Below are 16,490 nucleotides of genomic sequence, written 5' to 3'. Positions count from 1 at the left end.
TGGTCCTGCTCTCCCAGTTCCGTGCTGTTCTGTGTGTAAAACTACGCACTGAGCCACAGAGCTCCACCTTCTCTCACTTTCTTTTAAGATGAGTGTAGTAGGTGGGGTCATGTTCCTCCTAGCACTGGGAGGCACCATATTCTTGTGATTTTCATTGTAGCTTAGCTCTTGATTTATTTTGATCAGTAATAAATTAAATTGGCTTTTGTCACAGATGATTGTGAGGCAGTACTTGCATTAAGTTTGGGTTTCTTGCAGAGAGGAGCATGCTGGTCCAAATAGCTCCAGGACCTGGCCTGGGGGGCGGGGGTAAATGATTTCAGTTATCAATCTTGAGCATATTTTTAAAAAGGCTTTCAATGCTTAATAAGTCAAATTGCAGTTGTTAGTGGATTCAACCCTGAACTCATTTCAGAGTTTCCCAGCTACTCCTGTTCAGTTGTGTTGTCTGGAGCAGTTGGGGTGAAGGGCCTTGCTCAGGGGCCCAGCGGAGTAGGATTCCTCTGCCGGCCGCGGGATACGAACCGGCAACCTTCCAGCCACAGGCGCAGATCCTTAGTCGGGGGGGGTCTCAATTTCTTGGTAGGGCAGTGTAAGGTCGCACTGGCCAACTGTAAGGACAACGGGTGGGGGGGACGAACACAGGCTGAGCCTCAGATGCCCATAAGGAATTTAATAGAAATAGAATCCTATATCCAGCCATTGCATTAGTATTGACTTTCTAAAAAGCCAGGTTTTATTCCAACATCAAAAAGACCACCTTCTGTAAAGTGCTGTCTGTAACAAGCACTGCATGTGCGTTCCAAATTCAGCGTTTCGAGGTGGGAAAATTCAGAACCGCAAGGAAGTGCTCTTCCCAGGTCACAGGTAACCTCAATCCCGCCTGCACCAGTCTGCACCGAACAGCCAAAAGCAAAATAACAAAACCACAATTTTAAGAACAAAAAAAGGCGATTAGCATTTCTTCTTTTTATTTTTCTTGTAAAATATTTGTGAATATACACGCTTTGTTTTTTTTAAAAAAAGTTTTTTTTTTAAATTCTTGCTAGGTTTAAGAACCTATGGCTTCAGAAACAGTATTTACAACAGAGGTTACTTTCCCTGGTAAGATTAAACATGTTAAAATAAAAAAAATGATGTTTTAAAAAAACAAAATAAACAATAGGCTTTTTTTTTTCCTCACGCAAGAAAAAAATAAAATAAAAGGGCCGATCTTAATTTTATCCCCACCAAAAAGAAAGTACATTTACAAAAAAAATACACAATGACATGATCGATAAAAAAATATGGTCAACATTTTTACAAATTTAACCCCCATTTCCAAACTCCACATATATATATTTTTTTGCTGCTCAACAGCTACCCCTACTGGCAGAAAGTGAAAATGAAGGAGGAGGGGGGGGGGGGCTGTGCAGTGGACCTCGTGTTGAAAGTCTCGTTTGTTCTTGGTTTTCAGTGATGTACCTCCCTGCAAACCTCAATCAAGCAATTGCCTGTTCTCCGTTATTGAATCTGAAATGAGAACAAATTCATTTCCACCTCTTGCGATGCGACTTTCAACCCATCAATCACTATTACCTTCACTATTACCTACCAGACTACTTTCTCCGTAACTAAACGCTACTAAGTCCCCAGCACAGAAAAATCCTTGGAATAGCATAGTAAGTGCCACAAGAGACAAAAGAATACTTAAAATAGTATGGTTATTTCAAATAAATTTGGTTAAACTCTTCACTGGGACAGTTTTACGCGTATAAGGCGAGACACAGACATTCTACCTTTCATCTACAAACTCAGATGGCTGATTTTTAATATTGCACACTAAGAGAGGGACATTCCAAAGGAGTCTCCTCTCCGGGATCAGCACTGCTTAAATCAGGGGGCTGTGAATCCTGCTCCCGGAATGCCACAGTTCCACACTTGCAGTGGACAGTACAGGCAGTGCTTCCGACTTGTCAACAAACAGAAACCGGGGGCCCCGGCGATTAAGATAAGATCAGATCACTTTATCGGCCATATGCAATTTCTTGCATTAGGAATTTGTCTTTTTTCGCAGACCCCAGCTTGCTCTCCTTGAGACACACAGACAGGGAGAGAAGCTGGGGGTCAGAGCGCAGGGTCAGCGGAATAGATTAAAATCAAGGAACACGATTATGACGTTGAATCGGTCCAATTCGGCCACTCGGAGCCCAGCCGGTATGAGGTACCCCAAAGGGGCTGCTGATGTAGCCCCTGAACTGCAGGCGTGAGCTCAGGAAGGCTGCACACCCAGGTGCCTGCAGAGGGCGCTGTGATCAGTGATGCAGTGCAACGTCACAGGCGGAGACAGGAACACCCAGAATAATCCAGCGAATGAGCTGCCCCCCAGTCTGGCCCAGCTGGCCTCTGGGCCCAGAGCCATTCACGAGCAGGCTGAATTCCACATGCCACACAGCGAGATCTACAAAACACAGCAGGCCAGGACAGCCCTGGAATTACACCAGTGGCAGGTGGGACCAGGAGAGCAGAACTTCTTCCGCAATCCTGCTCCGCGTTTCATCACAGGCTGGGGGTAGGAGCTGATCAAACAGGTGCTGTCTGGGTAATCAGGGCCTATGAGCTCTCCTCACTCCTGGCAGTGGATGGGCCAGTGAAAAGGGGGTTAGGGTTGGGGGGAGGCACTTTGCATTTTAGGTAAAAAAAAAAACGAAATGCAGGCCTTTGGGTGACGTAACAGCTTCCAGCGCTGGGACCCTCAAAGGAACGAAAGAAAAGAACGTCCTTTCCCTCCCTCTCGGCCCCCTGAGCTCCACCATCCTCTGCCTTCCGATCTGTCCCCCCCCCGCCGCCGGGCTGAAGGGAAATTCCGCACGTCTCTCTTTTTTATTCGAACCCCCCGACGAGCACAGGACGCGCCCCTCGCTGGCAGAGGAGTGGAAGAAAGACGAGCCTCTCGAAAACCCTCATCACCTGCGTGTAGGGAGATCCAGTACGGGACAGCACCGCGCACCAAAATTACCCCCATCTTCCGTTTCGGATGAAAAACCACAGGGGTGCTGTCATTTAAGGTGGCCCTGGAGCCCCCTACACACAGCGGGGCTTTGTTTTTAATGGCAGTCAGGACCCCTACACCAGAAAAAAAACGACACTGAGCATCAAAACAAACTTGACACTACTGTACGTGTTTTCGGCTTCTGAACCTAAACTGAATGTTTCTGAAGGTCTGACTGACAGATCGTCGCTGCCTCGCAGCCCTGGGTAAGAGTCCCGGAGTGCTGTCTGTGTGGAGTCTGTATGTTGTGCTCTGAATTGGATCAAGAGGTCAGAAAATGGATGGACGTCTGGTCAATAAAATGTCAGCCCACCCTGCTACAGAACAGAATGCCATTGTCTTGATGACAGCTGTGTGTATTTTGTTTTTCAGTGATCCGTTTCTTTTGATGCTCAGTACGGCTTTTGAAACAGACTCCTACAATAAATGTCAAGTCTCTTTAGGCCAGGAATATCAGGGGTGGAGTTTTACCTTCCTTTTTGACTAATTTCTCTACAAGACATTCAGCTTATGAACAGCAGAGTATATTTCAAGACCTGATCTTCTTTCTTAATGCCAGAGAAAAGACATCACCCATCTCCTTTTTTTCTTTGCTAAAACAGTAACACCTGCTCTTGTCCAGTGGGAATGAATACTTTCAAATAGAAAACGGTCCATTTCTGCTTTTTTGGCCAAAGCAGATCAGAGAGATGCAGAACTAAGATTATACTGCAAGAAGCCTACCTGCTCCTCTCGTAACCATCAAAGCACAAAAAATGGACACTGCTAGCCGGTGAAAAAAGCAGGAAACCTTAATCAGATGACCTGCATTTTGGGCTTTTCTAACCCTTTCTCCACACGCCCGAACTCCATGTGCCTGATCCGTTTCTGCAGCCTGTCTCAGGTCTGATGTGTTCCACTGCCAGCTCCTGCAGACTCTTAATTAGCGACTGAGATGCTTTTTAACCAGACTGCTTTCTGGACGGTTTCTACTGCACCTCCGATTCCTACAAGTGACTCTTTTCCACTGCCAAGCCTGGCAATTCTCCCTTCAACTGCTCACACTCACTGCAGCCTTTCAATCTAACGCTGAACCCTCTAACCACAACACTTCCTGGATCCACATCCTATCCTTTATACAGCAATTTCATTCCAGCTTCCCTGACGTCTACTCACCTACACAGTAGGCACTGATCCATGGGGAGGAGAGACCCTCCAGTGGGTTTTCAGACACAGTGGATCGAGCCACTACACTGAGGGATGGCGAAATAAGCAGGGCAGTGATGCTATCGCAGCTACTGGAGGCCCGCACAACCTCCCAGCAATCTGTCCCATGCACATCCATGGGCAAGTAAACACAGGACCGTGTGCAATTAACTTCTGTTTCCCTTGTAAAGTGCTGTGCTGCAATAAGGGCTTGCATTTGAACTACCGATTCAGAAAATACAGCACACAGACGAGGCACTCAGAACCATCAGCTGTTCTGGGCTGGGGGTTCTGGTCGGTTTTTTTTAACTTGAAAAAAACACACTGAATCGTCAGATTAGTGGCACAAAGTCTAGATAAATGCAATGTCCGAGATGGGCTTCAGTGAATGGTGGCTATAGCCACGAGCATGTTAAATAGATTTCTCTTTCAGGAGTGGGAGTTTTTATTTCATTTTTCCCCAATAACTTACGATCTTTTGCCAAGAGTAATTGTTTTAGATTCTGTGCGTCGTTATCACATTATCCCGTAAGCCTCTCCCACAGCTCATCGTGGAAAAAAAAAATGTTCTGTAGTGGAGGGGAAGACAATTGCTGTTACGCAAGGCTGAACAGCGCCTAGGATGTGTCGCACAGAAATACTTCCCCATACCACTTCCTCTCACTCAGTCCTGCTGAGGGGGAGTCCTGCTGAGACTCTGCTGTGGAGTGAACAACAATTGCACCCCCTTTCTAAACGCCCATACCCTGTTTTCCTCTTGCCAGAGAGTTATAAAAGCTGAAGGACTGGGGATGGTAAAATTGAATCCTTTCTTCCAGAGGAGCCCTGCCAGTGTACTTCAGGGCTGGGAAGACCAACTCCGGCCTCACATTGGGTTTCAATGGAGAATTTAGGTCTTCTCCCCACTTTGACAGCAGATAAGTCCCAAGAAATACTCCCACCTCAAACACTGCTTGCACATGTGAAGCAGAAACAATCTAGACCACACAATGAACTCTGTCCAGACGCGGACAATGTGATAACAGACACTGTAACTGTATTGTCAGAAAGCTGGTCAGGTACAGAGGAAAAAAAAAAACACTTCAGCGCACAGAATGTGATGTACAAAATGTCATTACTGGAAACAAGCTAAAGTGCTTCGTTAGTATCCAGCCGTGAGTCATGTTTCACATGGTGGGCTCTCGTTCTGCACTGTTACACTATTCTCCTGTGCATCTATATACATATACACAGAACTCTGTTGAAAATCACATTTTCTTCCGTATAATAAACTCTTTTTTTAACACATACAAATCTTCACACTCTGGCCATTCCCAGCAGGCTGTGCAACAGGCCCGGCCAAGGAACGATACAGTGTCGCTTGACGTCAGTCCAGGTGAGCAACGCCCCCCCAGGGACCGCTTCCTTCGCTCCTCCACGCAACTACCAAAAAAACAACAACCAGAGGCCCAGTTCCCGAAATATCAACACGCTGCTTTGTTTAAGGCTCGCCGGGCGGCAACATTTCATGCCCATTTCGGATACGAAGTGCGCTGCCATCTCAGACCCGCTGCGGGTTTTGGAAGGGCTGGCTGTTTTGCTTGTGTGAGAGGGTACGTTTACCGTAGCCCTGTTGGGACAATCTAAGCACTTAAACTGCTCAGTATGAACATACTAGTGCGCTCAATTGGACAACTGTAAAACCCCGTAAAAATGTGTTTTACCTTGTAAGTGACGTGGATCTTTCTCTACCCACGTGAAATGTAAGTGCGTCGCACTGGGAACTGCCCAGAGTGCAGCTGTGGTCGGGATCGCTTTTCTGGGTTTCCGAATTCTTTTGTAGCAGGATCATCATTTACCTTCCAATTCCATCAAGATCCGACAAAGAGAGTTATTTCACCATGAGCTGCACGTCTTAGGCAGGGCAGGAGACGATCACCAGACGCTCAGGTCAAAGTCCGGGTGTTCTCCGGGCCGCCTGAGAGCTGGCACGCCAGGTTGGCCAGGGTGTTGGCTGCGTTTCTCTGGCGTGGGACGGCGGTGCTCTTTCAGCGGGTTCGAGGGCTTCAGCCAGGCCCCAAGCCTGAGAGCACCGTGTTCCAGAACAAACAGCAGCAGCACTCCGCCCTGCGCCTTCCAGGCTGTCCCACAATCCCTCCGACAAATCAGGGCCGCCCGCTTCTCTTCAAGGTGCTCAGGGCTTTTGGATTCGGTACAGTGTCACAACCCAGCCAAGCCCAGGAGATTTCAAACCTTTTACGTCCCCTGGGACCCCACTATTTAAAAAAAATGTGTCGCACAGCGGGGCCGCAAACTTCCAGGTAACACCAATCTGAACCGGTTCGCTCAGCCTGTTCCCAAGCACGCACAACGGACCGACACCCCGGGCCAGAGTGTGGGCTGGCCTTGTGTCTTAGGTCCCCCGGAAAGACCCCAGGATCCCACGACCCCAATCAGGAAGAAGCAGATTTCTGATTATGGATGGAATCGTCTTCCTTTTTCCAATCGAGACCAGCCAATCAAACCCAGCCTGCATGTCTCTGGGAGGTGGGATGTGAAAAGAGGGGAACATGAAAACTCCACACAGACAGGCACTCCAGTCCAGAATCAAACCCAGGACCCCAGAGCTGTGTGGCAGCAACACACAGGGGGCTGAATCGCTGCTCTGCCCAATACAGTGATACATTGAAAACGGTCACATTACACAGAAAGATTCCCAGCCAGAACTGTAAGGCAAATTCACAGGTCTCGTCTCAAGACGTCACACTAAAATCAAAAGGTGCTTAGCTGCAGTTAACGCCAGTTTTCATCCGAAGAGCTCCTGGCAAGAAGCTGCCAGCCTGCTAACCTGCTGTGCCAGGTCAGGAATTCAGTAGGAAACGGCTTTGGGAATGACCCTTCCAGGTCGAAGAAGAAAGCGCAGGAGGGAAGCATTTGAGGGTCGCACAGGTTTGTGAGCGAGATCAGTGCTTCCCAACCCTCTCCACCCCATGGTGCACTTAGATAAATGTCAGAAGTTTGGGGCACGCCCGATAATGTCCCACCGGCTGAGAAACGCGGAATCAGTGAACCTCTGTCACGCTTATAGAGCGCCCTCTAGCTGGCTTATCTCGAGACGGGTCGGAGAGAAAATCACGCTGGAGGGGAAGGCAGCCAGAGCTGTCAAGTTCCAGCCAGCGGACCTGCGGCTGTTTCGGTTCGTTTTCCCCACGGATGTTTTCTGGAAGTCTCTGAAGTTAGGGACGGCCAGCTCCTGGTCACTGCGCCGAACTGAGCTAACGGCACACAGAAACCCGTGCACCGGTCTTCCATCAACCACACTGCCCGTCGGAATCAGGCCCTTTGAGGACCTGGGCCGCCCCATCCCTGATTTAAAGTCATCAATGACTTAGCGTCTGCAGAAAAGATCGGACTGGTCATGTGCAGCTTCCACTGGGATAAGCGCGGTCCGGCCCATGGTCCTCAAGTAACTCATGATTTACAGGAACCTAAAATATTCAACTACAGCCCTTAAGGAGCAGGACTGGGGCTCCGTGACTTCAGTGACCCCCAACAACAGGACTGTGGCTCCCTAAATTCAGCGACCTCCAACAACAGGGCTGGGGCTCCGTGACTTCAGTGACCCCCCAACAACAGGACTGGGGCTCCCTAAATTCAGCGACCTCCAACAACAGGGCGGGCTCCGTGACTTCAGTGACCCCCCAATATCAGGACTGGGGCTCCCTAAATTCAGCGACCTCCAACAACAGGGCTGGGGTTCCGTGACTTCAGTGACCCCCTAATATCAGGACTGGGGCTCCCTAAATTCCGTGACCCCCCCCAACAGGCAGAACTGGGGCTCCCTAAAAAGCGGACCAATGAAAATGGCAAAGCAGTGACAGGGCAGTCACCCACAAAGGAAAGCAAGACCGAAACAACGCAGGTCACGACCCCCCCTCCCCGCCCTCTCTGCATCGGAATGAGGGAACGAGCGAGCAGGCGGGCAGGTGGCCACACCCCCCGCCCCCCCCTCACTTGAGCCGATCGGAGCGGAAGGTGTCCTCCACGGACGGGTCGGGCAGCATCAGGTCTCCGTCCGCCAGGATGCCCAGCCCCTCCAGCGCCAGCGGGTCGTCCAGGGAGAAGGGATCCACCTCAAAGCCCGGCACCCCCGCCAGCGCACTGGTGATCTCCTTCGACAGGCCCGGCGGAGAGTCCCCTGCGGGCCAGAAGGACAAGCCCTCAGATCACAGCGGGCTGCTCCGGGTTCCAGAAACCGCCCTCTGGCGGCACTGTGGTCAGGTGCCTTGTCTTCACGGGTTAGTTCAACCGGCCCTTGAGGTGTCTTCCCTTAATACAGGGCTCTCAAAGACAGCTCAAGCAGGCAGGACGCAAACCAAGATCCCCGAGCCCGTCTACACTCTGTGGGTGACAGGGCCTTCTCCTGTTATGCCCCCAAGCCCTGGAACTGTCTCCCCAAGGATATCAGAGAGTCACCTTCTCTAAACTCCTTCAAATCCAGACTCACAGCCTTCTTCTTTAGAAGAGCCTTAACTGAACTGGTTCTGTTCTTTACCCCTCTGCTCCTGCTGTATTCAGTACCTCCATCTACTGTCTCCTCCCACTGTGTATTCTCATCCTGCTTATCTCGTGTTTGTTTGTTTTTTTTATTGGTGTTGTCATTCTGTAGAGCGCTTTGAGAGGCCACCTTCAAAGACGCTATATAAAATAAAGCATATTATTATTATTATTATTATTATTATTATTATTAAGTCCAGCTTGATCACCAGCAGGGGAGGCTGTGTTTTGTGGCAGAGCCCCACACAATTAAACCACCACCAGCTCCTCCAACAAAGAGGTTCTGACAAACAACGTTTCAGGAGACAAAAGAATTCCTTTGCATTATTAAAGAGTGTGATTGCAGAGGGGAATCAACAATTTCCTTCATCTCTTTGCGTTACCCCTGGGCTACAGCAGAGTCTCTCAGGCCGAAGCAGTGTGAGATCCCAGGCAAAGGGGGTGAGCCACACACTCAAGTCAATCCCTCGAGCCTTCTGCAGATCCCTGCGTTTGTAGGGGTGCATTGATTTACCCCAAAGATTTTGCTACTTGCGTTCACTATTTTTCCCCCCAACGGATTAAAATTTGCCACACTGATGTTGTCAACGCACTGGATCAGACAACAACAGGATATGCTTTCAACACATGACCTGCAGGAAAGAACTGAGAGATTCCTACCCGTCTCAAAGCAGCTAAAAGTTCTTTAAGGCTAATCTGCAGCTGCCGCCTCTCAGACAGGCCCCCACCTGTCCGCCACTGCTGCCCCCCGCTGGCTGCAGCCAGGATAGCGTGCGTCACGCGCCAGCAGTCTCGCACAGAGCGAGGCCTGGAGTCCTTTCCCTTTTTTTCCCCCCTACTTGACGTCTATCTTTTCGTTTCGTTAATTTGATGTGTTTTGTTCAGCATTCCACCCCAATATCAGGTCCTAACGGCCCACTACTCCCCTGGTAATTATAGGTGCTGACAAGTCCATCTGCTGCTCGTTTCTCCAAGGAGTCTGCCGGAGGTCTGAGGCTGGGAAGCTGAACGAGATACGGAGGCCGTGGACCAGGTGAACTGTGACAGTTTGTCGACCTCCACGATCCCAGCAGGCCTTCGTACAAAACGATATGACGGGCAACGTCCTGTCTCTCCCACTGCTGCACAGAGCGTGCATTTCATACGCTATGTGACCGGAAGACCACGCCATTACTAGACCATTTCATTCCCTACACGCGGCAGACTCTTGCTGTCGAATATTTTGGGGGGGTGGGGGGGGTTATACGGTTTCATCAGTATGGGTGCTGTAGTCTAGGAAGCAACGGCACAGAACCTCAGACCTCGTGTCATTTCTTTAATTTCAGTGGAACACACATGCGACAAAAGTGACAAAATTCTCTGCTGGCCCATTTCAGAGATGAGCTCTCAGCTTTTCTTAAATTTGACATTGTGTTCATCGACACCCTTCACTGTCTTGACCACCAACGGTTGGATTATTACACGTAAATAATCCCCCTTTTCATAAAAAAAAAAACAGCACAGTAACTCATAGCAAGGACTCACCCATAATTTTTTACCAGCAGCTATATCGCCCTGCAACTCCCAGCTGGCAGCCCCACTGGAGCTCAGCAGGTGTGAGCCTGGTCAGTACCTGGAGGGGAGACTCCTGGGAAAGCTGAGGCTGCTGCTGGAAGAGGTGTTAGTGGGGCCAGTAGGGGGCGCTCACCCTGCGGTCTGTGTGGGTCCTAATGGCCCAGTATTGTGACAGGGACACAATAAAGGCGCCGTCCTTCGGATGAGACGTCAAACCGAGGTCCTGACTCTCTGTGGTCATTAAAAATCCCAGGGTGTCTCTCGAAAAGAGTAGGGGTGTTACCCCAGTATCCTGGGGTGTTACCCCAGTATCCAGGACCCCCCTGGCCTTTACCCATCATGGCCTCCTAATAACCCCCATCTCTGAACTGGCTTCATCACTCTGCTCTCCTCCCCACTGAGAGCTGGTGTGTGGGGAGCGTTCTGGCACCTCATCCAGGTGGGGTGGAGGGGAGTCCCCATTACCTGTAAAGCGCTTTGAGTGGAGTGTCCAGAAAAATGCTATAGAAGTGTAAGAAATTATTATTATAATAGAGATCAGATCTTCTAGGTTCATTTCCTGCTTAAAATCTGGTAAGTTAGTTCACCTCCATCTACATTGATCCAAATGAGTCTGGGTGAGAACTGCACGTCAGGGTTCAGACACTAAGATTGGGGGTTGGACCTGGAGGGCCAGTGTTGGGGATCCCAGTGCACTTTGGGGTCGGCCGGCGGCTCACCTGTGAGGATGATGTTGGGCACGTTGCCGTGGCGCCCCACGCCACAGCCGTAGCTCTGGTTGTGCTTGTTGAGGACGTGCGGGTCGCCGGGCCCGGAGAAGGCCAGGGAAGCCAGGTCGCTGGGGAAACCGCCTTCCCTGTTGCCGCCGGCCCCGGTTCCGGTGCTGCTGTTGAGGCCCGAGCCCTCCATGTTGAACTGCTCCAGCTGGACGCACAGGGACAGAGGACTAGAGGTCAGACAGAACTGGGCCTCCATCCTCCTTCTAACTGCTTCTTCCACTTCAGGGTCGCGGGGGAGCCGGAGCCTATCCCAGCAAGCACCGGGCACAAGGCAGGGTACACCCTGGACAGGACGCCAGTCCATCCCAGGGCACAACACACAGACACACTCACACACTCACACCAGGGCCAGTTTTCCCAGAAGCCAATTAACCCACCAGCATGTCTTTGGACTGGGGGGGGAAACCCACATAAACACGAGGAGAACATGCAAACTCCACACAGACAGTACCCCAGATTTGAACCCAGGGCTCCAGCGCTGTGAGGCAGCAATGCTGAGTCTTTCACAAGCTGAATCGGTTCACAGGACTAACAACCCTGGCCTCAGCAGGTAGGTGGAGTGAGAGAAGGTGCCGCAGCCCGTTCAATATGGATTTCCTAGCAGATCCATCAGCCCTGAGCACGGAGTCACCCCACACAGCGAAGCCCCTGTCTTTTCAAGGATGACTCACACGTGGGACCACATGGTTTTTTTGTACCCATGTCGCTGGATTTCGTATAACACCCCCCCCCATCCCCCAGCCCCAGCCCTCTGCCGGCGATTGCTCTTGCCTGCTGGGAGAGAACTTGAGTCTGCTGGGCTGTGAGCTGCAGGTCAAGGTAGGGGTCGTCCAGGAGGGAGTTCAGCAAGGAGGAATCCTGTGAGGAGAGCCAAGAGGAAAGGGCTTTGACACTGGAGCTCTAGCGAAACGAAAGCAGACTGTACCTCTTCTGAGAGCTGGGAAGAAGACTGGGAGAATCGTTCATCGCCCCCCTGGCTCATTACCGACGATGCAGGGACTCAAGAAGAACACATAGATGGATACACTATTGAAATCCCTTTCCTAGGAGTGAAAGATCTGTCTGCGACCCCCCCTCTCCTGCCTTCACACACACTCATAATCATAACATGTAATAAATATCTGTGTGGTGCATGACGTTATGACGTGGAAGGTAGCTAAAACCAGTTCTGCCTACGCGCATATTCACTTTGCTTATAGTGCTAGTTTTTTTTAAGTAGGCCTACTACGGTTATCAGCCGTCCCCCCCTTTCAAAAAGTATTACAGATTTATAAAATACCCGCGCACACGGCATTTTCCGTCCATCAACTCAAGCGCATAGCAGCCGAGCAGAGCATCGTAAAACCGCGTCTGCGAGAATCCGCCTCCAGGCGCGCCATGTGTGTCTTCTCGCTCTGAGAGGCAAAGAGGGCGACCGATTTCGGGTTCGGGTTTCAAATTTGGCAGTACCATTTGGGCCCGGTCAGGTCGGGGTCTTCAGGTCTCGGACATGAGCCGGGTTCAGGCTTCAACTTCGTGCCCGTGCAGACCTCTAGTCTGAATACGCCTACTGTTGCAAGGCACTGCGTGTTCCTGAGTCTGTCTTTCAAGACCTCTGCCACAGGTCGCTCTGCATGACGGTGCCTGGCTCTGCCAAGGGGGGTGTGGGGGGGGGGGGGGGAGGGTGCACTCACGTTGTACAGCCCGAAATCGGGGGCAAGGTTCTGGCTGGACGGATGTGGCTGCGGCTGCTGTTCACTGCAGTGATGCCGGTGCTGCTGCTGCTGGTGTTGCTGGTGCTGCTGGTGCTGCTGCTGCTGCTGCTGCTGCTGCTGCTGGTGTTGCTGCTGCTGCTGGTGTTGCTGCTGCTGCTGGTGTTGCTGGTGTTGCTGGTGCTGCTGGAGCTGCTGCTGGTGCTGCTGCTGCTGCTGCTGCTGCTGCTGCTGCTGCTGGTGCTGCTGCTGGTGCTGGTGCTGCTGCTGCTGGTGCTGGTGCTGCTGGTGCTGCTGGTGCAGGGGGCTCCGCTCCTGTAAGTGCTGGGCGTTCTGCCCCGGGCCCAGCGGCTGACGCATGCCCTGCGCGCTCTGGGCCTGCAGGTGCGCGTGCTGCTGTTGCGGCTGCTGGCCAGGCGGGGGCAGCGGCGCCTGCGACTGGGCCGGGTGGGCGCCACTCGGCTGCTGCGGGTGCAGAGGGTGCTGGGAAGACGGCGGTTGCTGCTGCTGCTGGCCGGCTGGGGACGAGGCCCCGCCCTTCTGCAAGGGCTGATGGGACGTGGGTGGGCCGGGCGGCTGGGGCCCCCCCTGGGAGTAAGGATAGGGTGGCAGCTTGCTGGTGTCTAACGGGACCCCCTGCAAGCACAGAATAAAGAATTAATGACAGTTTTTCTTCCCTGAAATCTGGAGTTGTTTCCTTGGCATCCTGCCATCCCCAATGTATTCCACGAAAGAGATTCTTGAGAAAACAAAGAAAGCAGAACTATAATAGAAGAGCTATACCATCAGAACTGTGCGAAAACTAAGATAACTATTAACACCGTTCTCGGAAACAGCCACGGCAGTGATTTTGGACAACTGATGGGGAATTTTAGATTTTTTCCAAAAGTATCATATCCAAGTCTGCAGTGACTAGAAAGCAAATGTTAAAGTGAAAGAGTCGGGCTAATCTAGCCAAGCTGAGTGGCTGTGTTGGAAACAAGCACACTTAAGGATCTTACAGAACAGAGAACAGCATAATCATATCACGGCAGGGAGAAGATACAAGAGTGTAGTATATGTGCTGCCGAAGCAAGAAGACACAAGATACCACTGATGAATTTACCTGGGTTATGGATGACAGCGTGGGAGAGATGGTGGGTGAGAACTGCTTGACGTGATGCCTCCTGGAGTCCCCTCCCATTGGGAGAATCAGGGGGCTGAGCTGGGCCCGTCTCCGCGGAGACGTGCTGAGTGACAGCTGCTGCTGGCCACTCATGGGCGGAGTGTAGGAGGAGGAGGAGGACGAGGAGGAGGAGCCCACCCCGCTGCTGTAGCTGGGGTTGCTGGCTGACGATTGGATGGACTGGCCGCTGAGGGAGGAGTTGCTCAGAGACGACTGCAGGGATTGGTTGCTGAACGATGACTGCAGGGAAGGGGAGGAGCTGAGGGAGGACTGCAGGGACGGGTTGCTAAGCGACGAGTGCAGGGAGGCGGAGCTCAGGGAGGACTGGAAGGAGTGGCTGCTAAGCGAGGACTGGATGTTGGGGTTGCTTAGCGATGACTGGAGGGTGGGGTTACTGAGGTTGCCCTGAAGGGATGATGACAACACTGACAGAAAACAGAAAAAATAAAAAAATATGTAATGTTATAAAACATTAGAGTAAAACATATTGCCTTTACATCACAATTCTGGTGTCAAGTATCACCCTCACTGCAGGCGTGTCTGGGACAGTGTCACGCCCACTGCGGGCGTGTCTGATACAGTGTCATGCCCACTGCGGGCGTGTCTGAGACAGTGTCACGCCCACTGCGGGCGTGTCTGAGACAGTGTCACGCCCACTGCGGGCGTGTCTGAGACAGTGTCACGCCCACTGCGGGCGTGTCTGAGACAATGTCACGCCCACTGCGGGCGTGTCTGAGACAATGTCACGCCCACTGTGTTGCAAAAAACACTTGAAAAAAGTCAGCAAGCAGATCAGTCACAGGCAACAATTAATACTGGGGATGAAGGGCCCAGCTGAAACAAAAACAAGCAGACCAAGCAGTACTCCAGGACCAGGACTGAGATCCACTGGAACAGAAAATAACTGCTGATTGAAACTTGAAAAAACAGAGCACCACCAGCCTGCCAGCATAAGCCTACTTATAGATCTCTCCCCCACAGTGGAAGTTTCAACCCTACACAAACCAACCCTGTTCAATTTCATTGCACTTTCGCTTGCAATAGATAATTAACACTTATTTTTTTAAGACAATAATCGGCACAGTGGGTTTTAAAAGAATGATGTCACTTAATTATTGAAATACAAATGATTGCTGTATTGTTGTTAACAAGCCTAATGCCTCACAGGCCCAGACCCTCTCCTGGTTGGCAGTGTTCAGCAGCACAAAACTCCCACGGACTCCCCCTGCACAGAAAACCACAGGCCTGCAGCAGAGCTGGGGTCTCAGCTGCAGCATTGACTGAACAAAACAGGTGGACCACAACCAGCCAGGCAGCTTCCTGGCCATATCCGCAAGTTAACCCCCCCCGTCATGTCTTAATAAGAGCAACAACCAGGCAGACGTAAGCAGACAGCCTCTCAGGTCGACAGCGATGAAGTGGACAGATGAAGCACGTCTTAGCAGACCAAACAACAGGGGGGTAAAAACCACCGAAATGGGAAGAGAGACGTCATCGGTTGGACTGTGAAATGACAACCCCCCCCCCCCCCAAAAATAAAACACACTACGAACACCAGACCCCGAATAACGCTCCCTTGCTTCTGAAGGACTTCCGATTTCTGACCCTGAAAGCTCCTCGCCGAATGGCGCAGACGTCAAGCCTGAAGCGAGAAGGAGCAGCTTCCTGCCGCTTCCTGTGCGGTGAACCACAGCAGCCTCGCGAGCAGAAGGTGGGGACAGGCTTTTTCCATTCTGCGAGACCGAAAAACAACAACGCCGGCCCAGAGCACAGCTCCCGTCAGCTACGTCTCCAACACCCCTGACCGAACGGCACTGGGGCACTTCTCCAGCGCGGCCTTTACTGTCCTAATACCTCACTTTGTGCCAACGGTGGCCGGGCCTGATCATCCAGCCCCACCTCGACAATGTACAATTTATTCACAGCTGGGACCCAACCCACTGTCTCAGGGGAATCTCCTTTCCTTGTCCCTCGCCCCAAAGCTGGACTGCGCCCACAGACGGGAGAGTTGGTCAGTTTTGCCTATTCAGTCTTTAGACGTCCAATTAGGCTAAAACATAAAATACAAAACTCAGCTCATGGGTGGAGTTAAACATGATTATGTCTGTAGATCAAATTTAAAAGCACGAGTGTCCTGGATTCTCCAAATGGAAACACCCCTTCAGCAGAGAGATAGGGGTGAGGTTACTGGAGCTCTTCTAGGTCCTGAGGTGACACTTTCACCTCTGATTGGCTGGGGTGCTTGCCGTGCTGCGGTGATGTCATAGAGGGTCTCCCCGCCCCCTCCAATTGGAGTTGCCTCTCCTGCCAGGCGCTGTGGAGCCTGTCCAAACGCCAACAGCCCTGACAGCTGTCGAAGGGGTGTTCTCTCAAGAGTGGCAGAGAAACGGCGAAAGCCGAATTGGGTGGGTAAACAGCCCAGAAATTCCAAATTCAAAGAAATAAAAAATACACAAAGACTAGTGCCAGCATTCCAAATGCAAAAATGAAAAAAGTGGGAAGATTACATGGGGATTGGATTCAGGTAGTCAAATCCCTGGAAGGCACTT

At 51.3% G+C, this 16,490-nt stretch overlaps 1 protein-coding gene across 1 annotated transcript in view; it reads right to left on the bottom strand.

Moving 5' to 3' along the window:
- Positions 1-957: 957 nt before the first annotated feature.
- LOC148815339 (CREB-regulated transcription coactivator 2) overlaps positions 958-16,490 on the bottom strand; it is a 31,965-nt gene continuing 16,432 nt past the window's right edge. Inside the window, exons 11-15 of the mRNA XM_088905798.1 lie at positions 13,882-14,366; positions 12,759-13,412; positions 11,857-11,943; positions 11,026-11,230; positions 958-8,393 (exon numbers count right to left, since the gene is read on the bottom strand). Of these exons, the coding sequence (XP_088761924.1) occupies positions 8,206-8,393; positions 11,026-11,230; positions 11,857-11,943; positions 12,759-13,412; positions 13,882-14,366 (1,619 nt within the window). The 3' untranslated portion in view covers positions 958-8,205. The remainder of the gene's footprint in view (positions 8,394-11,025; positions 11,231-11,856; positions 11,944-12,758; positions 13,413-13,881; positions 14,367-16,490) is intronic.

The sequence above is a fragment of the Atractosteus spatula genome, chromosome 25 (genome assembly GCF_055471065.1).
Source record: "Atractosteus spatula isolate fAtrSpa1 chromosome 25, fAtrSpa1.hap1, whole genome shotgun sequence".
NCBI classification, from domain to species: Eukaryota; Metazoa; Chordata; class Actinopteri; order Semionotiformes; family Lepisosteidae; genus Atractosteus; species Atractosteus spatula.
The sequence above is the reverse complement of the archived record's forward strand: the minus strand, read 5'-3'. Positions and strand labels throughout refer to the sequence as shown.